Below are 25,003 nucleotides of genomic sequence, written 5' to 3' on the forward strand. Positions count from 1 at the left end.
GAATATCTAGATCGACCCCTCGAGTCCCCGTCTGATAGGGGATGAATACAGACAGTGCTGTTCAAATTACCACCCGTATTTTCAAGTGTTATATTCACCCGAAACCAGGCCATTGCCCATAGTACCATATGAGCTTTCTTGCCTCGTGGCCCAGTTTGTTCGAGCTTGAATTTCACCTGCCTAGTGCCCCTCTGGTTGTACCTGTCCCTGAAGAAGAGGACGCAGTAAAAGACGGTGACGCGGACACCCATCTAGAGCAACGTGAACAGCCTGTCAAACGCCATATGTTTACTGTTCACGATATCAAGATCGTTTCCGCCCACCGACGGACGTTAAGGTGTTCTTCGGAGGCAGCGTTCGAGCCCGGGTAACCAAGACGGATCAACTCCTTACCCATTAAACGGGTTTGCGCAACATGCAAGCCAGGTAAGACAAAGTAGTCAAGGAGAGCAGAATGGGAGACACCGCATGTGTTATAGGTGTAGCAAGGCTCACTGACAGGCTGTCATCTCTGTTGGACAGGCAGCAAGCACCAAGGAAGTCGAATAGATTGTGGATCAACTCAAACCAGACGCTGCTGGCACACCCTGTCGTGCTCAACCACCGTCGTAGTCTCTGATGCCGAGGTATGGTCAATTGGGCAATTATCGATCCCAGGGTTGTTTTTGCTACCACCGTATCGAGAGGAGCTGACCGACATTGTTCTCTAGAGCCAAAATACAATATCTTCTGATAGGTACATTTTCTCTCATTGTGTAGTCCGAAATTTGAACCAGGCTCACAGAACTTGAACTTGGTCGCCTAAAACCGAGTCGTTAGAGTGGTGATTACCAGAACAGAAACGCAGTATGCCCGAAAATGTCATGCTTGACTCTCCTTTCCATGCTTGCGCTTCTTGCGCTTCGCTGGATTACTGACGCCTTAGGCTAATCTTTCTTCAGATAAATTTTGTCTCATTTGTAGCAACGTCAGTCGCTCCAGGCATAGGACAGCAATAACCTGTGCTCCTGCCTCCCACACCGGGTATGCTGCTGGTGAGTTGCGCGATCAAGAGCGCAGTATGCCTGGCTCTATCATGAGCATCTGTTGCAGTGGAAACAGCTGAGCTAGGGGCATAGACTGCATGATGTATGTATAGATGTTGCACCAGTCTCTTGTCAGTTGCAGGCCTGTATTTCGGGCTAGATCGTTGTCACTCCACAACAAGCCCATCCAAGGCACAATAGGCGCAAAGTCCCCGTATTCCCCTGTGTAGGGGCCTCACTAGGTCTTCCATTTATGGTTATCTGTACAGGTGTAGAAATTAAAATAGAAAAGCAACCCTAATCCTCGAGACCAGCAGTCTCTGGTGCTAACCTCGCGGCAGGTAATATAGGATAAGCCAGGACTTGGCTCGTTCCGCATATGATGCTTTCTCAACCACAGGAGTGATCGTACTTCGCGCGAACAGGAGGAAGATTCCATTCAGTTGCTGATGCGTCGAGCATATTGCGTGTAGCATTGTACTCTTCTCTCAGCTGAATCGATGCATATAGTCCAGACCATACCAGGTGAATATTATATCTGGCCCCTAGTCGGTCGGTGACAGCACGTCGCATCGACTTCATTGGTGAGAACTTGTGCCCAGTATTGTATCATATAGCAACCTTGGTACCGCAGAAAACATACAGCATTCGATGATGAGTGTGCTGCTATGAACACCTAAGGCAGGTCGCTCACGTCTTAGATGTGGTACGGGCATTGGCGAACCCGGTATGATTATAAACGAAACGCGGATACTGTTTAGCTCGGTGAGGAGATTATCTGAACATATCAATGGCCTGTATCTCTTCCAAGGATCATGTTTCCTTTCCTATGGCGCGAAGAGCATCATAAGAATATCATAACTCTTCTGGATCATAGCAATTGATATGTGCAGAAGGCATCATGTCATTGACTCCAGATGTCTTTGTCTTGGAAGCAGATCTTTTAAAAGTCGGAGCACCGACAATAGGGTTTTGGAGAAGCCATAAAAGCGTATTATCCATGGCTTCTCATTTCGATATAGGTCCTGATGGACGACGGTGACCCGACCGACCACCCGGGTTAGGGGGCAGGATTCTGCGTATTGAACACCACTTGAATGGACTTGTCCGGTTGCAGGCGCATGCGAAATTTATTGGAGAGGCCAGGAGGTAAAGAAGTTATAAAAAAAGAAATAAAGGTCCTGAAACAAACCCGGAAGTGATACATCTTTTATATACATGCATCTCTGGTGACGATAACTGGTAACTGGAACGATGGGAGCGAGATAGAGATGTTAAGAAAGATATTGCGACTTGAGAATGATAGTAAATATGAAGTAGTAGTATAAGTATACCATCCCTTAGGATTAGTGCTCATGACTGGCAGTGCTGTAGAGAGGAAAGATGTATGAGAGGAAGGGGAGACGGAGCCTGCCTTTATAGCCATTTTTCCACCCACATAATCGCTAGTTAATGATGCAGTTAAATAAACAATTCTGTTAATTCCTGCCGTTTAACGAAGAAAACTGGTAAATTCCGACGTAATCGGGTGGCGGGCTGCAGTAACGCACTGTCTTTCCGTAGGTGTGGTATCGGCACTGCATACAGCCAGGGTGAAGAGTCATGAATATGAATGGGACACAACATCAATATTGGATTCATAGCAAAAACTACGGTAGATGAATACGAAGAAATTGCATGGCGATGATTATGTGCAATTAGACACCAACGATCTATCTTTTGAACATGGTATGATTGATAAATTACTCGTCATAGTACACCACCTGGCTTACTTTTCCAATTCACTTCGCGCCATCGCTCACCGCGACAAAGCAATGTCATCAATTCTCATAATCATCTTCACCGTCTCAGCAGCCAGCTCGATCGCGCTGGTACTCACCAGGAGCGGCTGCAGGATGTTCTCCTCAGTGATGTCGTCCTTCACGCCACCACTGCGAATGCTGACTCCTGCGTTGTGCTGGCCCTGGGCATGGCGGTGGCGCAGCTCAGTGACAACCTTGATCGAGTTCAGACCGGCATTCTCTGCCAGCGTGGTGGGAATGACTTCCATGGCATCAGCGAATGCTTTCCAGCAGATAGCCTCCGTGCCGGTCAGCTGACGAGCACGCATGGCAAGGGCGTGGGCGATCTCAATTTCAGGAGCACCACCACCAGCGATGAGGGCGCGCTTCTTCACCAGACAACGGATGACACAAAGAGCATCGTGAAGGGAACGCTCGGCCTCGTCCAGAATGAGGTTGTTAGCGCCACGAGCGACGATCGAAACGGTCTGGTTGGCGGCGGCGGCAGGGGTCTTGATACCGGTGACCTTCACATAGCGAGCACCAGACTGCTGCACTTCCTCAACCAGGTCGGCAGTACCCAGCTTGTCCTCAGTGAAAGAGTCGATGTTGGCAACAGGCTTGCAGCCCAGACTCTTGCAGAGGAACTCAACCTCATCACGCTCGATATCCTTGACGGCCAAAATCTTAAGGCGAGAAAGGAAGTGAAGGGAAAGGTCGTTGACGGCATCACGGAGGATAGACTTCTGGATCAGAAGGACATTGCACTTGGTCTTCTGGATCTTCTTGACCATGTTAAGGAGGTATTGACGCTCTTCCTTGAGGATCTTGTCCATCTGGCGGTAGTCGTTCACGACGATCTGGTTCTCCATCTAAAGCCATTGTTAGTATTGCATTTAGGCTCAAGGGATCCTCGACCCTACATCAGGCTTAGGCGGGCTGAGCTGGAACTGAATCAGACCTATCCGGGCCTTCTCAATTCTGGTAGGACCGCCGCTGCTCTTGATGACCTGCTGGTTCAGAACCAAGCCATCAACCATCTCACTGTCCTCAATCGTTCCTCCAACCTTCTTCACTATACGGATATTGCGGAGGTCGACGTTCTCGGCGGTCTTGGGATCGACGACCTTCAACACGGAATCCACGGCCATAGGACCGAGGAGGCCGGAATGCTGCGAAACAATCTTGGAGGAGAGGGAGGTGGAAGCAGCCTGAAGGAGGGTGGAGCGGTCCGTCAGGTTGATGGGGCGAGACATGTTGGTGAGGATTTCGACAGCGGCGGCAGCGGCTCTTTGGAAGGACTCCGAGATGACGGTGGGATGGATACCCTTTCCAAGCAGGCGCTCTGCAGCACCGAGCAGGCTTCCGGCAATAACGACGACGGACGTGGTACCATCACCAGCCTCAACATCCTGGGCCGCACTGAGATCGACCAGCATCCTAGCGGCGGGGTGCATGACGCTCATATCCCTCAACATGGTGTTTCCATCGTTCGTCTGCGGGGGTTAGCGGGGTGTGTGAGTCGGTATACGGAGAGGTGATCGTACGATGATTGTGTTTCCCTTGGGCGTTTGGATCTATTACTATGTTAGCCACGGTACCTCCAATTAGTAGACATGTATCCTACCATCTTGTCCATACCCCTGGGTCCCAAAGACTGCGTTGCGGTTAGCCCCTCATTTGTCATATCGATATCGAAGCAAGCGTACTGTTCTGATGGCATCGGCCACGGCTGATTGCAATTAGTACTTGAACCCCTGAGCACATTCCGAATAGATACATACCTCTGGCAGCCAGAATGTTGGACGTACGGACGGCCATAGGCTTCTCCTTGTCCTGCAGTCTATCAGAAAACGGCCCACACGTATTTCTCTCCGCGAAAAAGACGCACCTTGAAAGCATTGCCGCTGGGGGCCGGCTGGGAGGCTGTCGACGCCATGATGAAAGTAGCTACGATATAAACACCGTAGATTGATGAAACCGGGGAAGATAAAGAAGAGTGGGTGAGGCGAGGGGATCCAGAACCTGGAGGCGGCTCTGGGAATTTCTTCGGTGTTGCGTTTTGGGCGGTGTTGCTGCTGGGCTTGGCGGCCACTAGCGTCAACAGCTCGAACCGCAACAAGCTGAGCTCACCACATCACTCTTCCATCTATCAAGCTCCATCTCACCACCACGCCCTTCATTGCCTTTGCACCTTTCATTTTATCCCCCATTATTTACACTCTACAAACACATTTCTGAACTGATTTGTTACTCCTTCATCTTGCCGTCTTGCCACATATCCTCCCATCACCATGCCTAGCGCCACGGGAGAGAACTGGGAGAAGTACAAGAAGAACTTCGCCGATGACGAAGAGCCAGAGAAGAAGATCACCCCTCTTACAGATGAGTAGGTGATTCCGGTGTTTCATCAGCATCAACTGTGGTTGATTCGCGCATCTGGATGGCTAACTGGCCGCAGGGATATCCAAGTATTGAAGACCTACGGTGCCGCTCCCTACGCCACGGCATTAAAGAAGCTCGAAAAGCAGATCAAGGACAGACAAGCGAGTGTAAACGAGAAGATTGGTGTCAAGGTATCTTGGTCTGCCATATACGTCATACCGGACACGTCTGACTAGCTGCTTAGGAATCCGATACCGGTCTTGCGCCTCCACACCTTTGGGATGTTGCTGCAGACCGACAGCGCATGGCAGAGGAGCAACCGCTGCAGGTAGCCCGCTGTACAAAGATCATTTCGGATGAGAAGGACTCGGATAAGAGCAAATATGTTATCAACGTTAAGCAGATCGCCAAGTTTGTCGTCAACCTCGGGGAACGCGTGAGTCCTACGGATATCGAGGAGGGCATGAGAGTCGGGTATGACCCTGCAGTTTTGCTATGCATCTCCCCTTCTAACCGATGACAGTGTCGATCGCAATAAATATCAGATTATGCTACCTCTTCCTCCCAAGATCGACCCCAGCGTGACGATGATGACTGTCGAGGACAAGCCCGATGTGACGTACGGCGATGTCGGAGGATGCAAGGAACAAATTGAGAAGCTGCGAGAAGTCGTCGAAATGCCATTGCTATCACCAGAGCGCTTCGTTAACCTCGGTATCGACCCGCCGAAGGGTGCCCTGCTCTACGGACCTCCCGGAACTGGTAAGACACTTTGCGCTCGAGCCGTGGCCAACCGAACCGACGCTACTTTCATCCGTGTCATTGGTAGTGAGTTGGTGCAGAAGTATGTTGGTGAGGGTGCTCGGATGGTCCGTGAGCTTTTCGAGATGGCCCGAACAAAGAAGGCGTGCATTATCTTCTTCGATGAAATTGATGCGGTCGGCGGTGCTCGTTTCGACGACGGAGCGGGTGGTGACAACGAAGTTCAGCGTACCATGTTGGAGTTGATTACGCAGCTGGATGGTTTCGACGCTCGTGGTAACATCAAGGTTATGTTCGCCACCAACCGACCGTCCACTCTCGACCCTGCCCTGATGCGTCCTGGTCGTATCGACCGTAAGATCGAGTTCTCGCTCCCGGATGTCGAGGGTCGTGCCAACATTCTCCGGATTCACGCCAAGAGCATGTCGGTGGAGCGGGACATTCGGTGGGAGCTGATTTCGCGCCTGTGCCCCAACGCTACGGGAGCTGAGCTCCGGAGTGTTGCGACAGAGGCGGGCATGTTTGCCATTCGGGCGCGGCGGAAGGTGGCTACGGAGAAGGACTTCCTCGCCGCGGTGGACAAGGTGATCAAGGGTAACCTGAAGTTCAACTCGACGGCGACGTACATGCAGTATAATTAGACGGTATGGGTTGGTTACATTGCATGGCTGGACGGATGTGTATGATCATACATGACATTGGTGATTCAGTCAGTCTACGATGGGATCTATAATATGATTGTGCAGTTATATATGACAATGATGTTCTGCCGGTCACACGACATATAAGCTACTAGTACACTGCACTAGTAAGTATAAAGTGCATGGCACCCTACATCATCAGACAAGTAAGGGTCGTAGTACGTAGAGTTCCGTTGCATGCGCGCCCGGCAACTTCGGAATAAGGTCAACACAGAGCTTGGTCGGGGTTCAATGATAGCAAAATGTCACCACAGAAACACTGTAGGCCGGGACGAGACTAGAAGGGAAACCCTGAGCTGGGAAGCCGATCAACCCCAGCAATAAGAGTCGTCGTCCCCAGGCCGGCCGTGTTGCTCCGGAATTCTTCGCGCGCTGCCGGGTTAAAAGAAGACCGGCCACGTGCCTGTGCAGTCTCGGCCAATGACAGGCTGCCGGCTGCCCGAGGTGATTACCACTGCGCGGCCTCTGATTGGTGCTCTCGGCCCCGGTCCTCCCCGTCGGCAAGTGAATCGCTGATTATGTCAGCCGGTCTCTTCGCTCTCTTCGCCAGAACCGACGATCCAAAAGTGCAGCTCGCAAAGCATCACCGGCCTTGACCTCGTCTCTCCTCTCCCCTCCCCCGTCTTTTTGTGCCGCTGGTTTCCCTTCCTCCACCACATCTCCCCTCCTTCGGACTCATTGGAAAAGTGTTTCTTTTCTCTTGATCCGTCATCATGAGCTCCTTGGGCATGCGGAGCCTAGCTCCCGCAGCGAAGGTCTGTATCCGACTTCTTTCGCCGTGATGCCGAACCCTGGCTCACCACGTTCCCTCTATCTTCAATGGTCTTACTGACTCGTCTTGCTGGTGCAGATTTCCCGCACTTTGGGCCAGAGACGTCTCTTCTCCTCTTCCCGCCCGGCTGGTACGCATTGGACTCGCATGCCCGCCCCTGCCTACATCTGCTAACTCGTCCCTCCGCTAGCCCGGATATTTGGCAACGGCCCTCTGCGCGCCAAGGAGGCCGAAGGCTTCATTGCTCAGAAGTACCCCATCATTGTAAGCTACTACGTGGATATATGTTGTCTGAGCGATGGTCGCTAATGCAATTGCAGGACCACGAGTACGATGCCGTCGTTGTCGGTGCTGGTGGTGCCGGTCTGCGTGCCGCTTTCGGTCTGGCGGAAGCTGGCTTCAACACTGCCTGTGTTTCTAAGCTTTTCCCCACGAGATCTCACACTGTTGCCGCTCAGGGTGGTATCAACGCCGCTCTTGGAAAGTGAGTTGTTTTATATCCTTGAGTCTTGCGAAGGCGCTAATGGTCCGGCCTGCAGCATGCACGAGGATGACTGGAGATGGCACATGTACGACACCGTGAAGGGTTCTGACTGGCTGGGTGACCAGGATGCCATTCACTACATGACCAGAGAAGCTCCCGCTAGTGTTCGTGAGCTGGAGGGCTACGGTTGCCCCTTCTCCCGTACCGAGGACGGCCGTATCTACCAGCGTGCGTTCGGTGGTCAGTCGAAGGAGTTCGGAAAGGGTGGCCAGGCCTACCGTTGCTGCGCTGCCGCTGACCGTACCGGTCACGCCCTTCTCCACACCCTCTACGGACAGTCTCTTCGCCACAACACCAACTACTTCATCGAATACTTCGCCCTCGATCTTCTGATGGAGGACGGCGAGTGCCGCGGTATCATCGCCTACAACCAGGAGGACGGAACCCTCCACCGTTTCAAGGCCCACCACACCGTCCTGGCCACCGGTGGTTACGGACGTGCCTACTTCAGTTGCACTTCTGCTCACACTTGCACTGGTGACGGTATGGCCATGGTCGCCCGTGCCGGTCTCCCCAACCAGGATCTGGAGTTCGTCCAGTTCCACCCCACTGGTATCTACGGTGCTGGATGCCTGATCACCGAGGGTTCCCGTGGTGAGGGTGGTTACCTGCTCAACTCCGAGGGTGAGCGTTTCATGGAGCGTTACGCTCCTACCGCCAAGGATCTGGCCTCCCGTGACGTTGTCTCTCGTTCCATGACCCTCGAAATCCGTGAGGGCCGTGGTGTTGGTCCCGAGAAGGACCACATCTACCTCCAGCTGAGCCACCTGCCCGCTAAGCTCCTGCACGAGCGTCTGCCCGGTATCTCCGAGACCGCCTCTATCTTCGCCGGTGTCGATGTCACCAAGCAGCCCATCCCCGTCCTGCCCACCGTCCACTACAACATGGGTGGTATCCCCACCAAGTACACCGGTGAGGTCCTGACCCAGGATGAGAACGGCAACGACCAGGTTGTCCCTGGTCTGTACGCTTGCGGTGAGGCCGCTTGTGTGTCCGTCCACGGTGCTAACCGTCTCGGTGCCAACTCTCTTCTGGATCTGGTTGTCTTCGGCCGTGCCGTCTCCCACCGTGTCCGTGACATCGCCACCCCTGGCAAGCCCCACAAGGAGCTGAGCTCCGACGCTGGTGCTCAGTCTATTGCCGACCTGGACTTCGTCCGTACCGCCGAGGGCCCCAAGTCCACCAACGACATCCGCAGCGCCATGCAGAAGGCCATGCAGTCCGATGTTTCCGTCTTCCGTACCCAGGAGAGTTTGGATGAGGGTGTTGAGAAGGTCACCGCTATCGACCAGACCTTCGACCAGGTTGGTACCAAGGACCGCAGCATGATCTGGAACTCGGATCTTGTTGAGACCCTTGAGCTTCGTAACCTGTTGACCTGCGCGTATGTATCCCTGGAGAGTGTTGTAATGTTGGATGTTGGCTAACTCGAGTCACAGTTCTCAAACCGCCATTGCCGCCGCCAACCGTAAGGAGTCCCGTGGTGCTCACGCCCGTGAGGACTACCCCGACCGTGACGACGAGAACTGGATGAAGCACACCCTCACCTGGCAGAAGAAGCCCCACGGTGAGGTCAAGCTTGGCTACCGCGCCGTTGAGCACAACACTCTCGATGAGAGCGAGTGCAAGTCGGTGCCCCCCTTCAAGCGTGTCTACTAGACGCGATGTATTGGCCTAGGGGATGGTGGAGGAAAAGAGCGTGACGAAAATTCGACCGTGTTTATTTGTGTGTTCATATGTGTATATCCAAGGTTTCTTTCCAGGCGATGAGTTTGGTGTACTCACGTGTATTGTCTTTTATAGCCGTTTACTACATCCCATACAATGGAGTTTTTGTGTTGAGCCACAGAGTACTGTCTCGTGTTAATGTCTTGCTGCAAATGGTAACTACATGTCAAAGGAAGGCTGGCGTCAGCGCTCGCATCCTCTTTGATCCTGCGGCCGAAGACAAAGAAACTAGATGACCCGCAGGGGGGCTTTTCTCGAAGAACCCCTTAACGAAAGACATTGACCATAGACCCTCGCAGGATTCTCCAACAAATAGATTCTAGTACTACCGATTCCGACCTTGTGGCAAGCAGACGACCTTCTCGGTCGGTCTCAGAGCTATAAAGACCGTGACGATGGATGCATCGGATTCGCCCCATGGAAAACCATCCGGGTCCCTTGTCTGGACTGGGCGGCAATGCATCTCCTCACGAGCTTCTCGGGTTGAGTTGGAAACTTTACCCACTGCGGGATGAGCAGAACAAAGAACGGGATTCAACATTCTAGACGGCGTCGCCCACTGTGGCTGGCACTGACTAAGTTTTGCCCTCAAATCTTCAAGGAAAGTTGATAATTCATCGCCATCGGCACATGTCGGTGAACATCAGATCATTACTTCGTTCGTTTAGATCTCTGACACTCGTTTAAAATTACTGTGCCCGACTATTGATTTAGTTTGGTTTTGTTGTGTTGTAAGCGATATCTGCAGTGCTTGCAGCATGGCACGGCTTGCTGTCCGCCAGAACGGGTCTTGTCCGGCCAATGCGCAGTGGTATGTCTGCGCTGCTGGTGGGTTCAAGGGCTGCTGTTCGGTCGATCCGTGCACGACGGGGGTCTGTCCGGATGAGAGTGGCAGCAGTGGAAGCAGTGGTGGTAGTAGCAGTTCTTCTCTCGTTGATACTGCTCCTACCACGAAGGATGAGCCCGTCTCCTTGACGACCTTGGTTCAAGAGCCTGCCACACCCAGGATATCTACTTCGTCTGCCCTGTCTTCTACTCCTACACCTTCATCAGAGACCAGCACAGAGGCCCCTTCATCTGTAAGGAGTACATCGACAGCCTCAGGAGCTTCTCCCACAACGATGGCCACAACTACATCCTCAACATCAACTCGAGATCCTACCACGACACTCGCTTCAACAACATCAACAGTCCCTACCCAGTCCACTACTCAAGCCAGCCTCGCAACATCCCAAGACACAGACACATGGCACCCCACCGCAGCCCTAATAGGGGGAACAGTGGCCGGCGCCGTAGGCCTTGTCCTTCTCGTCATCTTATTAGTATTCTGCGTCCAACGTGCCCGAAAACGAAGACATCAAACCTTTACCTTGCTACGATGGCGCAGTATACATAACAGCAAACCCGAGTCACAGAACGGTATACCCTTTAACCATTAAGTCCACCCATATCGTAGTAGCAGACTAACCTATTCCCCAGGGATCTCTCCCCGTCCACCACCAACAGCAAGAACCAGAAGAAGAGGAAGCACCTCCCCCTTACCCAAGTACACCCATCACAATCATACCAACAAGCACAAGCACAAACACAGCCATAGCCACACGCCATCCCTGCCCCCATTCACATTCCCGGACTCAACACCATCCTACCCCTACAAAAAGAACCGTGCTGCTGAACTCAGCGACACGGGCTTCTACCGTCCTCGTGCCGAGCTTCCCGCTCAATCATCTCGGGAATTGATCAATATTCCTGTCGAGAGAGGATGTCGATGGGATTGTGATGGTGGAGATGGGGCATCGGATATGATTGTCACTGCTGATGGGGCGGTGCTGAGGGCGACGATCAAGACGGTGGAGGCGGATAGTCCGTTTGCTGTTCATGATGGCGATGGGTCGAGAGATGGAGGACCGCCGGGGTATTCTGGGATTGAGTATGGGATGAGTGGAGGGTGTGGAGTGTGGGGGGATGATAGTAAGAATAAGATATGATACTGTCATTTACTCTTGGTTAATTGACCGTTATGGTAGTACTGTGGTATGCAGTGCACTAATGTATATAATGGAGGAATATAATAGTATTGGTCAGAAATGAAGGAGACAGTAATCCGAGATTCTATACACATTCAAACATAATTCTACTTTTAAACCGGACTATGTACCTCTTACTACAGAACATCTCCAAAACCTGAAGCTGATGCACAAGAAAACCCATAACATCAACCGAGCAGGAGCATAGCAACCACTTCCTACTCAAAAGCCATAACATTCCTCGTACCCTCCAACCCCTCAACCACCATCTCAACAACATCTCCATCCCTCAGATACGTCGACGGAGTCATCCCACCACCGTCTCGACGGCGTCCCAGTCACGATAACAGTACCCTTTTCCCACGTAGTCCCCTGCCCAAGAAAGCTACTAAGATGAGGCACATCGAATAGTAAGTCATTAGAATTTATACCCTGACAGCCCTCGCCGTTGACCAGCATCTTAAGACGCAATTTATAGGCTGTGCCGGGACCTACATGCGTAGAGAACTGCTGCCCAGAGGAATTCAAACAGATTTTAATCTTTTGTAAATACCTTAGGGGGCACTAAAACCGGACAAACAAGGAGCAAACTTGTCAGATCCCTTGTTGAAGCACCATTGGAGCACGCGATCCTTCTTGCCAGCGGTGACATAGCCGGCTATCCACTCGAGGGCATTTTCTTCTGAAAGTGTTTTTGCCGGTTATCATGGGCTTGTCGCTTGCATAAATCCTTTGTTCACTGCAACTGCAGAGTGTTGGTGAATATACCGATTCTCTCTTCATAATTCACGGAGTCCTGAGCAATTCAGTGAGTACTAAGGGTGTCCTCATTATACGAACTTGTCATGGATGTAGGTACCGTGCTAGATACGAACCCAAAAGATATGATATATATATATTCTCACGTTGACTCGCTGGGCGAAGGTCTCTAGGCGGCGGTGTTGGATACTGGGGATTTATTTGGTTTCTTTGATATGTTGTGGTTGAATAATGTACCTGGCAGTTTGTTTTGATGAGTTCTAGTTAACTGGTAATGGGAGGTTAACTATCGCTATATTACTAGGCATGTACAAGTAGTTACAGTGACTGTCCACATTCATGACATTTTCCTGGAAAAGAACATGATCTATTTTAAAACGCATATTAACACAACCATGAACAAAATATATAAAATCTACATAGTATGTAATCTACACCTCCAAAACACACCAACAAACCGTCCACCCTACCGTCCCCCCCAACTTCTCCATAACCCTCCTACTCGCTAAATTATCCTCCGCCGCATTCGAATGCATCCACCCATCATTCAGACCCTCATCCTCCTCAATCCCCCTCCTCATCACCTCCCTCCCCACAACCCCAGCCAACCCCAAACCCCTAACCTCCTCTTCCACATGCAACGTCGCCAAACTCCCATCCGTGCCGAGAAAGGCCCACGCAACTGGCGTCTGAGTCACATCCCCATCACCATACACCGCGCAACTCCTCAACTTTGCCAGCGTCTCCTCCGATCTGGGGATGACTGTTCTCGACCGTACAAGTCCTAGATTCTTTCGCGGGATGCAGCCATCGCTGAAGTGGAATCCGGGAGGTAAGTTCCCTCGTTCCTTGTCTTGAGGTTGATGGCAGATGACTTCCCTGGGAAGAAGGTACTTGACGTAGGCTGGCTGACTGAAGCGGTGGACTTTGATCCCCGGGATGAAATCTGCGGGTGAGGTGGCCTGCGCCAGAGAGTAGGATGTGTTGGTGTTGAGGAGGGTGGAGAAAAGGCCCGTGTGCAGGTTTCCGAATAAGAAGGCGGTCGGGGGAGGAGGGGAAAGTTGGTGGTCTTGGGGTTGGGTTTGGGTGGAAGGGGATTGGGATAGGGTGGTGAGGTAAGGGGGTAGAAGATGTTGCTTGATGTGGTGTAACAGGGAGAGGAGTTGGGTGCGTAGGAGGGGTTGGTGTTGAGGTGGGAGGGTGGTTATGGGGATTGTGCTAGTATTGCTATTGCTACCACTATCACTACCAGTGGTGTCTCCTGGGGATGATGGTTCTGGGGAGGTGCTAGTGCTAGTGGAGGGAATAGAGGCGGTGCGCTCGAGACTCGAGTACACCATGACTTGATTCTCGCGGCCAGCGTTAAGGTCAACGTAGGCGATCAGCCAGGGGACGAAGGATTCAGGATCCGAAGGAACTGCAGGGACCGCGGTGTCAGGTGCCAGAGGAGTCGCAGTGTCGGGGACCCGGGGACCTGGAACTGAAACTAGACCAGGATTAGAGACTAGTTCTGGAATTGATTCCCCTGAGGCTGAGGGTGACACTGGCGACGAGGCTGAGGACGAGGCTGGACCCGAGAATGTGGTAAGGATAACTGCAGTGGGGGACGGATGGGCGATCTCATGCTGGATACGGCGGAGCAAGGGCAGGGAGTGAGGGAGATGGGACCGAAGCAATGGAAGCAGCTGGGTCTGGGTCCATTCAGAATGTGGTGATGTTTCGTCGAAGCGACAGGCCTGATGGAGAATGGGATCCGCCTTGTCCTGGGCATGATCTCGGGTTGCAGTTGACATCCTTGTCAGTGGTGTAGCTGGCATGTGTGCCTGGCGAGTGGCTGGCTGTTTGATCGACTGGAAGTGGGTATAGGCCCGTAAATAGGGAGAAGTAACTAGTAGTTAGGAGGAATGTGAGTGGTGGTGGGATGCCAGACGGAGAAATTCAGATAATGCAATGGAAGAATGGAAGGAAAGCACCACGCGAGAGATGGAAAATGTCCGTGTCAACAGTCCTCTAAAAAATTGACACTTTGACGGGTTACCTTAATTGAAGGTGAGTGAGTCATGAAAATAGGCTTAATATGACGAGTCGTTAATTTCGGACGTGCCCGAAGGCGTCATTTTACCCAATTGGGGGTGATATGATATAGCTTAAGGGGATATAGTAGTCGATAGTTAATAAGCTAAGAGAGGAATTTGTCATTCTTCCCGAGCACGATAGATGGTCAGTAGATAGATAGATGGAGAGATAACAAACAGGCAAGCCCGTGTTAAGGTGCAAAATTCCTCCTGTCGGGGACCCCGACTTCCCCGATGTGGCGGTGCGTCAAGACACCTTCATCAATAACAATACCTTAAAAGATTAAATCTCCTAAAATCAGGAGTTAATTTATTCATCCAGTCTAATTCATCTAGTCTAGTTTGAAAATTCAACCCTGACAGCATCAGCATCATAATCCTCCATTCTAAACCCCCGGGTTCCTGCGCCCGGTTATTTTTATCCCGTCTAGAAACGAACTAAAACCCCCTAGTGCTGCCTCCGTCGCATGTCTAGTCTCCAGCTGGTAGCCAACTGCGAGTGCTGGTGGCTGGCTGATGTTGAAGCAGAGATTTCATCTTCTGGGCAACGACACCATGTGGGCCTGAATGGAATTGTTTTTCCCTTGTTGTTCTGTGCATTCTGTGTGGAGGAGAATTCTCCTGAGCCGGTGTCGGTCGCGTTTTTGACAGGTCCCATGCTCCCGGGTCGTCGTCATGCCCGTTTGGGTAAAGGAGATGTGGGTGTAGCTTAGTAATTAATCTATGGGGTTGTGATTTGGAATTCTGTGTTTTCGCGTAGATTATGGAGTCGTCGGGATTTACGTGGAGTGATCGACGCATGTTTTGGAACTTGGACGATTTTGTAGTGGATAGATAGTAGCTGCTTTGGGTATATTGTTGTTGGGGGTGCGATGTATATTGCTACATCGGATGGAGTAGTAGATAAACTAATATACAACCAACATTGTATGAAATATAACAGTACTAGTAGTTGTACTATAATTTGCGTCGCTGTAAACCAGAATACTAATTGAAGCTTGGAAAATAAATACTTATATTGAACATAGGAAATATATTTTTACATAGGAGATTCATCATCGTAACCATCATAGCTAATGTACATTCACCATGGACTGCGCGGTCCAACCATCCAATCTTCCATTGCCAACCACTCACTCCAGCGGGCTTCCGCTTCGCGTAACTCTTCCTCTGCAGCTGCTCGCAATGGCCGTAGAAATGGCGTTTGTTCGTCCGGCAGAATATCATACGCCGCCTTTGTTGACGCCCACCCGCCGCTCTTTGCCGTAAACAAGTAATTCACCCGCTCTTGCTTGACAATGCTCCCCACTCCCCCGACCCAATCTTCTCCGAAGAACGCGCCAAGCACCTCAGGACTATCCTGTGCTGTTACAATGAGGCGCCGAATGTAGGCGCGTAATGACGGATGGGTTGCCTGGGCCCCAGATTGCTGGCAAGGCAGTCGAATGTTGAGAAATGCGGCCAACGACTGCACTGTCGGGGTATGCTGCGCATAGGAAACAAAGAACTGCGTGCATGCCAGGTACCTCGGGTACCAGGAGTCAAGGAGGTCCGGGCAAAGGTCTGAAGCAGGCTCGGGAACCTCTTCCGTGCCTGTGCGCATAAAGGGTTGATCCTGAAATTGACAAGGATCAGGGTGGACAGGCCAGCTTGGAGACGAAGGTGTCATGGGAACAGCTAAGGCCGGAGGTTCAGGTCTACCAGGACTGGTTTCAGTGTCCATGTTAAGACAAAGAGATTCTGCGGGAGGGGTTGGCATGGCTTCACGACGATAGGTGACTTAATGGAAACTATGGAAGTGGACTTACTTTGGGGTTGATATGCCAGAGATGCGGCGGAGAAAGGATCGTGAAATTCGACGTAGGGAGGAGGTGAAGTTGGCCTCGAGTCTTTTCCGCAGGGGGACAGATTCATTTGCATGTTTGTATTCATGACCACGGAGGAAGGACATATGATGTCTGAGAGGTTATAGACTTAGAATAGTGAAGTGAAGTCTGGTGAAGATGGAAAATTGGTGAATTCGTGGACTTCAAGCACGAGGGTAGGCCCTCCTTATACTCCTCCTTTCCTCCATGTTGGGAACGACGGTCAGACCGATAAAAATCGGGGATTAGCATGCGGAAATGCAAGGCCCAAGAACGGTGGGAGCAAGCTCACGAGGATCCGCATGGCAGGTGGAGCTGGCGCGCAAACTATTGCCCATGCGAGGATCTGAGGCTATCACGGATTTGCTGCTATTGACGGGGATTGGTCAAGCCACAGCATTCCAGCCACAGAAAAGCGAGCCACGATGATACTATGATAGGACTAGTGGCATAGTTCGTGATGTGGCGCGGGTGGGGCGCAGTGGCTGTGCAGCCCTACTCCGGCCTAAGGCTGTAAGGCCTTGTGAAACCCGAGCCTGAGGTACACCGTCTTGCCGCATTGGGTTACTGCCCAGGCACCGTGACCCAATCACTGCCCTGATAAATCCCAGGAACCGCAGGGGGAGACTTGGAACTACTTTGAACTACTGAGTACAGAGTCAATCCTGGTGTCTTAATGTCTTAGTGGTTCAATACTACTCTACTACTATACCAGATCATTACTAGTAGCCATCATCCACCTCAATGATGTATGGCCATTGTTTCTCTGCACCACAGATTTGCAATCCCGGGAACCTGGACAACCCCAGCGACGCTAACACAAAGGATTTGGAATGGCCAAGAGCACCGGGGTCTGCTTCTCCTTCGCTTATCCTCCTTCCCCTCAACCCGCTCACCCATGGTTTAATCTATCGTTGATTGCGTTTAATAAAGCGACCGGCGCCAATGGGAAACTAATATGCGACCGTGTGAGTTTAGCAAGTCTCCCATCTAGTGCCTTCTTGAGTTACCCATGTCCTGGGTCTGGGTCAAAGCCCACCCACCGCCTGCAAACCTAAGTGTGGTCCTGGTCATCGGCGACCTGGACTAACCTTGACCACAACTTGTTGTCTCCCAGACCAGACTAATTACTCTGCCCACTACTCTACCCCCCCCAGTCAATGGAGAATCAATAGTCGACACCGATCTGTGACAGCTCCTCTGGCATCCCCGCACCCATAGACGACGCAATCATGACACATGATTACCTACTAGTAGTAACTCTCTCAATCTTACACATGGTCCTGATGACCTTGGCTTATGCGGGTGATTGCGAACACCCCCCTGGGGTGGTACAGGCATGCGCTCCCTCTTACCCTCATTGTCATCATACATATGCAACCCCCCAGGAACTGCAAACGTGGAGGAGATCCGATGCACCTGACTCCCCAATATGCAAGGGGATGGAGGGGGAGTGAGGGAAGGCCTGCCAGCGCGGCCATCGCCCATCGCCCATCGGAGACACCGGTGGTTTGGACGTCGATCAGCAGCGACCAGCCAGTCAGCCAGTTAGGCTTGGATCCAGCGTCGTGTTGAGGCCTGGCGTCCACGCTAACCCTGGGTCCACCGCCTTCGCCTGCTTCAGCCGCTGCTTCGAGCCTACTCCTCATCCGGTTTAGAGAGACCTGGCGTGCCTGACGGGTGGAGACCACCGAACCTGGCCGAACCGCTCAGTGGGCGCTCACAATGCTCGTAGGTACCTGCTTGCTGGGATGTCTATTCTGGACCTGAGAGATCGGGATAGCCGCTCCATCGTAGCCTCTCTCTTAGTCTTCGGACCGACATGGCCCAGCTCGTCAGGACGCTAGTCAGATTTAGACAGATTCGTCCCAGTTTTTACCTGATCGCTGGTTCGCTAGTCCCGCAGGCTTATGATATGATGAGATCATGACTGCCGCTAAAACTCAAATCATTCGGGCGATTAGATCCATCACAAGTGGACATGCCCGCCAGCCATGGAGGCTGCAGAGATTAAAGAGAAAAAAGAAAATAGTAAAAATGGAAATCTTAGGCCGGCCAAGCCCAGCGTTAATCCAGGGTCACCCTGCCATGCGCTGAAGCTTCCCCACTCTAAATGATTACGGACGGAGTGGCTGACCGTCACCCTCCACCACAGCATGCTTTGCTATCTCATGCTATATAACCATCAAGGTTTCTCCCGGACGGAAGGCACTCGTTCTCCATCCATCACAAAGTCTCTTTCAGAACGTGTATAATAGCATTGATCAGTGCATTCTACAACTCTTCCAACTACTACTACAATATCCTCTACAACCACCACACTCGTCTGTCGCTACCTCGCTCACTCACCCACCATGCCTTACCGCACCAACTACGAGCCTTATGTGAGTGATCTTGTTCCAAAGGAATAGAAGACCAATTACTGATGCCTTCTAGACTAGCCAGAGCTTCGAGATGAAGCGCGAACTTTCCACCGAAGAGATCCTCTATCCTCTCGGGACACTCTACCCACACGTCGTGGCTCTTCAGCTCCAAACCGACGAGTACCCGTGGTGCAAGGCCAACCACTATGCTGGATATGACAGCAGCCTTTCAGTGGACGAAGCGTCGGAGCATTATTCGACCAAGTCGATGCTACGCAGGAACAGTGGTATGTGCACACGTCCTTCATCGGTTGCCTCCGATTTCAAATCCAACCAGTCTGATCTGTCAGACAAGGTGCATATGAGCCACGCTAACGTCTGCGCAGACTCCACAGCATGCCGCATTGTGTCACGAATTCGGCGACTACTCAACCGCGACGAATTGCGACGTCGCCGACAGGCCTGATTGCCTTCCTTCCTTTACATTTATGTTTCGTCGATAAACTTTTTTTCATTCTTCGACTTTCTTCGACGACGACTTTTTTTTTTTTTTCCCACCAAGATTCTGCATAGCTACTGAGCGATACCCGTCTGGCATGACGGTTGTTTCATTTGTTTATCACCAACATCATCACATCATCACATCATCTCAACATTGTCCAGCATGCTGGATCACTCTCTGAGACATTTCCTTATCTGTTTGTTACATTTCTTGTCACCGGTTGCACTGGGAGTTTTCTTTTCGGGATGAGTTTAGCGAGGAGTTTCGGGCATGGGAAGCAAGGGAGAATCAGGCACGGCCGGTTTCGGTATTGATTAAACCTGACTGACTGGGTCAGATGAGTAACAATAATATTAATGAAGACATGTGAACAACACCCCCCATTGTCATCCATCTTTCATCTTTCATCCTCATCACCGCGTGAAAATGAAATAGAGTACGGAGTAGATAGTATGTATGGTTCAGGAGAACGAAGATCTGCCGTAGACTCGTACAGTAGAACAACTCGTTCCCGACTTGACTCCACCCACACGGGGGAAAGGGCCCATGACAAACGAGGGAGGGAGGGATGAACCCAAATCCCCAAACCCAATCTAATCAACAGCAGCAGCGCACAAACACGGACTGGCGGGATCGAACCTGTTCGAACAGGTTTGGACATGAAACCCATCCCACATCAACCCCCTGCAGACGCCCCGTGAGGAACTGACCGACAGACCGACAGGCAGACAGATCGATACATCCCATGACTACTACTGCTATCTACTAACCCACACTCACTTTCTCCCCATTCGTGATAAAGCCCGAGACATAGCCGACAACAACACGCGCAGCCCCGATGCCTAATTATCCGAATCGAGCCATCCCCCCATTCCATATCATATCACCAGCTGGACAGATCAGATGCAATGGCACGAACCATCGGACGCCTGCTGCTGCAAGTGCTCATCACCACTAGTTTCCTGTGTGTCACGATGATCCAGAGGGCTCCTGCTCCTGCTGCTGCTGCTGCTGCTGCCGCTCCCCTTTCATTTCAGATTCTGCAGCGTGGCTGTCAGAACTTTGAACGGGTGTTCCCGCGCTGGCCGCGATGATAAGTTTCTAGAGGGCCGAGGGGCTGGGGGAGGGATCGGATCATGATTTCAATATGAGGAATCATATTCGGTGTCTGTGCGTGGAATTGCCCTGGAATTTTTTCTTTGTCATGAGGGAATTTACGCTTTTGAATTACTATTGGTAATTTGATGATGATGCTGATAATGATGATGCTGATGATGCGAAAAGCAGGTGCATGACCGAAAGATGGATGCCGAGGGATGATGACCGATTTCTGCGGGGTGTCGATCAATCAGGGGAAAGAAGTAACAAGAAATCTGGAGTTTGAGGAGAAACCAACAACCAACTGAGCGGGTGTTGCTTTCGTCCTCCTTCCTAACAACCCATCTTTTCTTTTCTTTTCTTTTTTTTCCCATGACGAAGCCTACGATAAAACAGAGTTAATTAAGACCGGTTTCTTGATTTTACATGCAGCGCGCAGGCCGCCATCACATCTACCACCACCACCACCCACCATGCGCCTCCACCTCCACCTCCCGCCGTCTCTCCTCCTCACCACCACCCTCTTCCTCCTCCTCCCCCTCCTTACCACCGCCAAATTCAGCCCCCTCTGCATCCGCGTCCTCACCACATTAACAGGCCGCCCCAACGACATCTTCACCAAATTCCAGCGCGAAGTCTGCGACAAGGGATGCCAGCCCACCGTACCGCACTGGGACCTATGGACGCGCAACAATACCTTCCTCCCGGCGGTGCGCAGTCTCATGGAACATGTGGACAACCCGCGGCAGGAGGAGGCGATGGTGCGGCTGGGGGATGATGTAGCGGATGTGATTAAGCGACAGTGCGGGCCATTGTTGCAGGGCAGGGATATTTGCTCCGATGATGAGACGTTGGCGGCGTTTGGGACGTGCTTTAAGAAGGGGTTTGTGCGGGCGGCGCTGAGTAATTTGCCGACGTTGTTGCCGTTGGCGAGGGAGGAGGTGTGTCGTGAGCAGTTGGAGTGGTTGAAGAAGGATGAGTTGTGGGAGGTCATTATTCCGGGGAAGATGAGGGAGTATGCGGGTGTTTGTAGGGGTTTGGGTGGGGGGTTAGGGGAGTTGGGGGTGGTGGGGGTGGAGTTGTTGGGGGTGTAGGTAGTATTTGTTGTGGGTTTGGGGGAAATAAGAAAATGAGCAACATAATATTCTTGAATCTAGTGCATTCTCATTTCTTTTGATGTAGTAGTAATGACCTTCCTTACACATCACGGTAAAATTGAAGTCAACTCAAAACCCGGTAAAAATGCATGCAAATGTTTCCAAACTTCATCAGTCTGGTCGAATGAATACGATAGTGTCCCCACGATATAAATTGCTGGGTTAACCTTCGCTTGGACAAATGGACTGCCGCATGATAGTAGTGATAAGTTTAGCTGATAATAACCTTTTGGCCAGAGGGCCCTTCACGTCTTCCCAACAACCCTTTCAAATTCAGCCACATCATTGTCAAATATTGTTCAACCGAGGACCTCCAAGTAGATCCAACTTGGAATGTAATAGTTTCATCAGGATTGATATCGGTTTGCTTGATCCAGCGCTTGCTAACATAACTAGGTAAAGGTCAGCCATGGCTCTCTATTTGGCCAGGGGTCTGTAATACCTCCAGTGTATGAGTCCCATAAACATGTCCGTACAGCAATTGATGAAGACTTCTCGTATACGGCGTCCTTGGGCATTCTCACCCACACAGAGCCTATCTGCACTGGCGCAGAAGCCCTCGACTTCCAAACGACAGATATGGTAGCTGAGCTGCATTGCCTGGTTAACATCAAGTCCTGTGTTTGCCATAAGCACCGGGATCAGGTTCTCCAGTTGTCCATCATTCTGGTGTTGTCAGTGTCAGTCGAGTGTAAAATATGAGGGATAGCTCTCATGACATACATATTCCTTTGGAATGAGTGTATATCGTTTGATCTGACGATATTAACACCATAGTTAATGTCCATGAATGGGAAGAGCATTGGGTAAATGACTTACATGTGAGCCAAGTAAGATGTATGTTTCCACATGCGGGACATGTGCTCATTCTCCACGTGAGCCCTCCTAATATTGAATCCATATGCAAAGCTTGTTGATTGCTTGGTAAGAAAATTAGAAAGCGGAGAACACAGCAGAACACTCACGGAAAGGTGCATATAACACAGTACACAGCTGCTGTCCGCTCTCTCCGTTGCCAGTAACTCTCCACCGATGGCATGGCACTGCTGCTGAACAAACTGTCAACGTTGCTAACGCTGGAAACATATCCCAGCATTTGTTCGAGAAGGATTTGGCAAGTTTCTTCGATAGTCAGTCTTTGCATACAGCATACATATTGGTATATGTAGCATACCTTTGTCACAGTCCTGGCGAATGTGAGCTCCAACTTCGTCCCACCAGCGCAATGCCTTTTGCTGCTCAAGTGGAAACTGTGACAAGTCTGGATATTCACCTTCTAGGACAAGATTGTACTTGAAATATTCCAGACTTGCATCTCGGTAGAGAGCCGCCGCATGACGGTCGTCCTTTAATGCACCGCAATCGAACACTTACCGGAAATCATATTCCTCAGCATAGTCAGCCATAAATGGGAAGAATGGGCACTCACAGTCATCCCAGATGAAATACTACATTTTGTCAGTCAGAATGTATGACAATTAGTAGGAAGCGCCGAAATACCCAAAACATGTATTTTGCCACCGCGCAGAGTTTCTCATACGAAGTGTTTGAGCAAAGGATAGCAGAAAACAGAGTGCAATCGGCCTGTTCAATTTTTCGCCTTGTGAGATCATCATCCACATAGCTACTGCAAGTCAGAATGTGGCCCATTTCATGAGACTTTATGTCGGGGATTTCAGTACCGTCGCACCCAGGGAGCAAGACATTCATCTCGTGTTTTCTGGTACATAGGATGAATCTTGAGTTCCCAATCAGGAAGTAGCTTGTATAGGTTTGGTATTGTAACACTTCGGCCTTTGATAGACTCGCGCAGTTGTATATACTGATCACTGTTATAGAATTCGGAACTCATGGCTTCTAAAAGAGAGAACTATAGACGATATGGCTGTGATGGAGAAGAATGGGGAAAATTGCGAACCCTGAAGGAGTATCGCCATTATATACCTGATTTGAGAATTGCGACATGCCGTATATCCGGTTCTGGATTCGAGTTTAATGTAGATCCAATAAGGGAACAGCTGGTTATCATTGCCCATGGATTACACTGCAGTGATATTCCGGTGGATACGTTTTACTCGGCTGCCCAAAGAGATATTGATTGCCTTGAAACTACTTCGTTTTCCCTACTACGCCCAGCGCGCGAAGTCAACCGTCTCAACTTGGTTCAGGTATCTGATCATATCCACTCTGTATCGCGATTGCTCCAAGTCTCAAGTGGCATGTCCATTCTGGAGACAGTACCTCTGAAACATAACGCTTTGTACATAGCACACGCCTCGCAGCCTGCAGATCGGTTCCTTTTGCAGCCAAGTGATCAGTTTTCCGAGGGATTTAGATGTTCCTATTTCAGCAACCTGCACAGAAAGTATGTAATTATGATATAAAAGATAGCCGAACTTTGCGTGACGCATCTTTGTGTTGACCTGGCACTCGCATTGGACTGGCGCCAAGTAGGCACAGTCTCCCGATAACCAGATAGTTGATGATTCACTACCTTGTAACTGAAGATTTCAGAATTCCGCGTCAGGACGAACAGGAGGGTCATGGAACAATCATCCGTATGTCTTTTGATAGGCAGCTGCTGTCATGGATGTAGGTAAGGGACTTATCTTGAGTTACTGTGGGCCGTTTCGAGTCCATGGCAGTATCAAAGCAGAGGGTCAAACGCTAAGCTTTATATTGAAGTCTACGAGCCTTACAATAGACATACTAATTGAGAGCGAAAGGTCTAACATAAGGGAGCAAACCTACGGAGTGAGAGGGTAAAATCCACTCTGAAGTACAAAGAAAATTCTCGAATCGTTCATTGTAGAGTCCTGTGAGGTAACTTGTGAAGAGAGTTTCACTAGAAGAAGAATAGTAGCAGTATGTGTAATCAAGAGAACTTGCAATAACGTGTAGTACTAGTCTAGCTCTTATCGTTAACCTGATAATCACAGCGGGTTATGCATTGTATGCTATGTACCCTACGTCACATTGTTAGTCACCCACATCAACACCAATAACATCTACTAGAAGCAGAGTAAGGGATGGTAAGCTTTGAAGCGTCCCTACTTTCCAGGTTTTCATGTGAAGAGCATTGGGAATAAGATAAAATCACTATACCGCTGATATGGTGCACAAGAGTATCACAGTATCCGCATTTTGTCAAAGTACAGTCACATCTTGCAATGATGGCAAGTAAACCGAAGTTCTGCGTACCACCCAGATAGATCAACAAGTCCTGCATTTTGTGTGGTTTTTTTTTTTCCCATTCTTCTGACTTTATATTCTTGATAAGGACCGATTTATATTCTCCCTATGCTCCAATATGAACCGCTGCTAAGACTTCAGTTAGTACGAAGCGCGTAGAAGCGAGATTAGAGAACGAGTGATCCTAAACATGTGTGCTTCTTGTCTATTTCTGGTATCTGCAGTGGTAGTATACAGCCAGCTCTTCATTATCTCAGAGTACCCTCG

At 50.6% G+C, this 25,003-nt stretch overlaps 10 protein-coding genes across 10 annotated transcripts; 5 read left to right on the top strand and 5 right to left on the bottom strand.

Annotated features, from left to right (window-relative positions):
* Positions 1–2,707: 2,707 nt before the first annotated feature.
* On the bottom strand, positions 2,708–4,827 carry BO79DRAFT_238846 (chaperonin-containing T-complex subunit CCT4). The gene is made up of 7 exons (XM_025684852.1): positions 4,698–4,827; positions 4,591–4,642; positions 4,516–4,538; positions 4,434–4,463; positions 4,354–4,383; positions 3,730–4,302; positions 2,708–3,678 (listed from the first exon to the last, which is right to left on the bottom strand). The coding sequence occupies exons 1-7, from the start codon at positions 4,743–4,745 to the stop codon at positions 2,824–2,826; spliced, it is 1,611 nt and encodes a 536-aa protein (XP_025537737.1). The 5' UTR covers positions 4,746–4,827; the 3' UTR covers positions 2,708–2,823.
* A 129-nt stretch (positions 4,828–4,956) lies between these two features.
* Positions 4,957–6,723, top strand: rpt1 (proteasome regulatory particle base subunit RPT1). Its single transcript, XM_025679855.1, has 4 exons — positions 4,957–5,195; positions 5,268–5,382; positions 5,436–5,665; positions 5,715–6,723. Exons 1-4 carry the CDS (start codon positions 5,101–5,103, stop codon positions 6,592–6,594), a joined length of 1,320 nt encoding a protein of 439 aa, XP_025537738.1. The 5' UTR covers positions 4,957–5,100; the 3' UTR covers positions 6,595–6,723.
* Positions 6,724–7,238: 515 nt separating this feature from the next.
* On the top strand, positions 7,239–9,817 carry BO79DRAFT_238849 (succinate dehydrogenase [ubiquinone] flavoprotein subunit). Its single transcript, XM_025684853.1, has 6 exons — positions 7,239–7,409; positions 7,505–7,556; positions 7,617–7,690; positions 7,747–7,910; positions 7,966–9,354; positions 9,410–9,817. The coding sequence occupies exons 1-6, from the start codon at positions 7,368–7,370 to the stop codon at positions 9,627–9,629; spliced, it is 1,941 nt and encodes a 646-aa protein (XP_025537739.1). The 5' UTR covers positions 7,239–7,367; the 3' UTR covers positions 9,630–9,817.
* A 639-nt stretch (positions 9,818–10,456) lies between these two features.
* On the top strand, positions 10,457–11,760 carry BO79DRAFT_269861 (uncharacterized protein; the record flags this gene model as incomplete). The annotated part of the gene is made up of 2 exons (XM_025687241.1): positions 10,457–11,117; positions 11,178–11,760. 2 exons carry the CDS (start codon positions 10,457–10,459, stop codon positions 11,684–11,686), a joined length of 1,170 nt encoding a protein of 389 aa, XP_025537740.1. The 3' UTR covers positions 11,687–11,760.
* Positions 11,761–12,821: 1,061 nt separating this feature from the next.
* On the bottom strand, positions 12,822–14,345 carry BO79DRAFT_246548 (uncharacterized protein; the record flags this gene model as incomplete). The annotated part of the gene is made up of 2 exons (XM_025685577.1): positions 12,943–14,345; positions 12,822–12,851 (listed from the first exon to the last, which is right to left on the bottom strand). The coding sequence occupies exons 1-2, from the start codon at positions 14,299–14,301 to the stop codon at positions 12,822–12,824; spliced, it is 1,389 nt and encodes a 462-aa protein (XP_025537741.1). The 5' UTR covers positions 14,302–14,345.
* Positions 14,346–15,643: 1,298 nt separating this feature from the next.
* BO79DRAFT_198155 (uncharacterized protein) lies at positions 15,644–16,605 on the bottom strand (the record flags this gene model as incomplete). The annotated part of the gene is made up of 2 exons (XM_025681319.1): positions 16,368–16,605; positions 15,644–16,299 (listed from the first exon to the last, which is right to left on the bottom strand). The coding sequence occupies exons 1-2, from the start codon at positions 16,489–16,491 to the stop codon at positions 15,644–15,646; spliced, it is 780 nt and encodes a 259-aa protein (XP_025537742.1). The 5' UTR covers positions 16,492–16,605.
* Positions 16,606–16,855: 250 nt separating this feature from the next.
* BO79DRAFT_230115 (uncharacterized protein) lies at positions 16,856–17,324 on the bottom strand (the record flags this gene model as incomplete). The annotated part of the gene is made up of 2 exons (XM_025684079.1): positions 16,856–17,021; positions 17,197–17,324. 2 exons carry the CDS (start codon positions 17,322–17,324, stop codon positions 16,856–16,858), a joined length of 294 nt encoding a protein of 97 aa, XP_025537743.1.
* Positions 17,325–18,729: 1,405 nt separating this feature from the next.
* On the top strand, positions 18,730–19,253 carry BO79DRAFT_246550 (uncharacterized protein; the record flags this gene model as incomplete). The annotated part of the gene is made up of 2 exons (XM_025685578.1): positions 18,730–18,808; positions 18,861–19,253. The coding sequence occupies exons 1-2, from the start codon at positions 18,779–18,781 to the stop codon at positions 19,251–19,253; spliced, it is 423 nt and encodes a 140-aa protein (XP_025537744.1). The 5' UTR covers positions 18,730–18,778.
* A 1,452-nt stretch (positions 19,254–20,705) lies between these two features.
* Positions 20,706–21,481, top strand: BO79DRAFT_246551 (uncharacterized protein; the record flags this gene model as incomplete). Its single annotated transcript, XM_025685579.1, has 1 exon — positions 20,706–21,481. Exon 1 carries the CDS (start codon positions 20,861–20,863, stop codon positions 21,479–21,481), a length of 621 nt encoding a protein of 206 aa, XP_025537745.1. The 5' UTR covers positions 20,706–20,860.
* A 274-nt stretch (positions 21,482–21,755) lies between these two features.
* On the bottom strand, positions 21,756–23,396 carry BO79DRAFT_151931 (terpene synthase family protein; the record flags this gene model as incomplete). Its single annotated transcript, XM_025678670.1, has 9 exons — positions 21,756–21,936; positions 21,987–22,210; positions 22,264–22,300; positions 22,364–22,453; positions 22,510–22,666; positions 22,719–22,913; positions 22,974–22,992; positions 23,045–23,168; positions 23,227–23,396. The coding sequence occupies 9 exons, from the start codon at positions 23,394–23,396 to the stop codon at positions 21,756–21,758; spliced, it is 1,197 nt and encodes a 398-aa protein (XP_025537746.1).
* Between the last annotated feature and the right edge of the window lie 1,607 nt (positions 23,397–25,003).

This window comes from Aspergillus costaricaensis (assembly GCF_003184835.1).
Source record: "Aspergillus costaricaensis CBS 115574 unplaced genomic scaffold BO79scaffold_23, whole genome shotgun sequence".
In the NCBI taxonomy this organism is placed as follows: domain Eukaryota; kingdom Fungi; phylum Ascomycota; class Eurotiomycetes; order Eurotiales; family Aspergillaceae; genus Aspergillus; species Aspergillus costaricensis.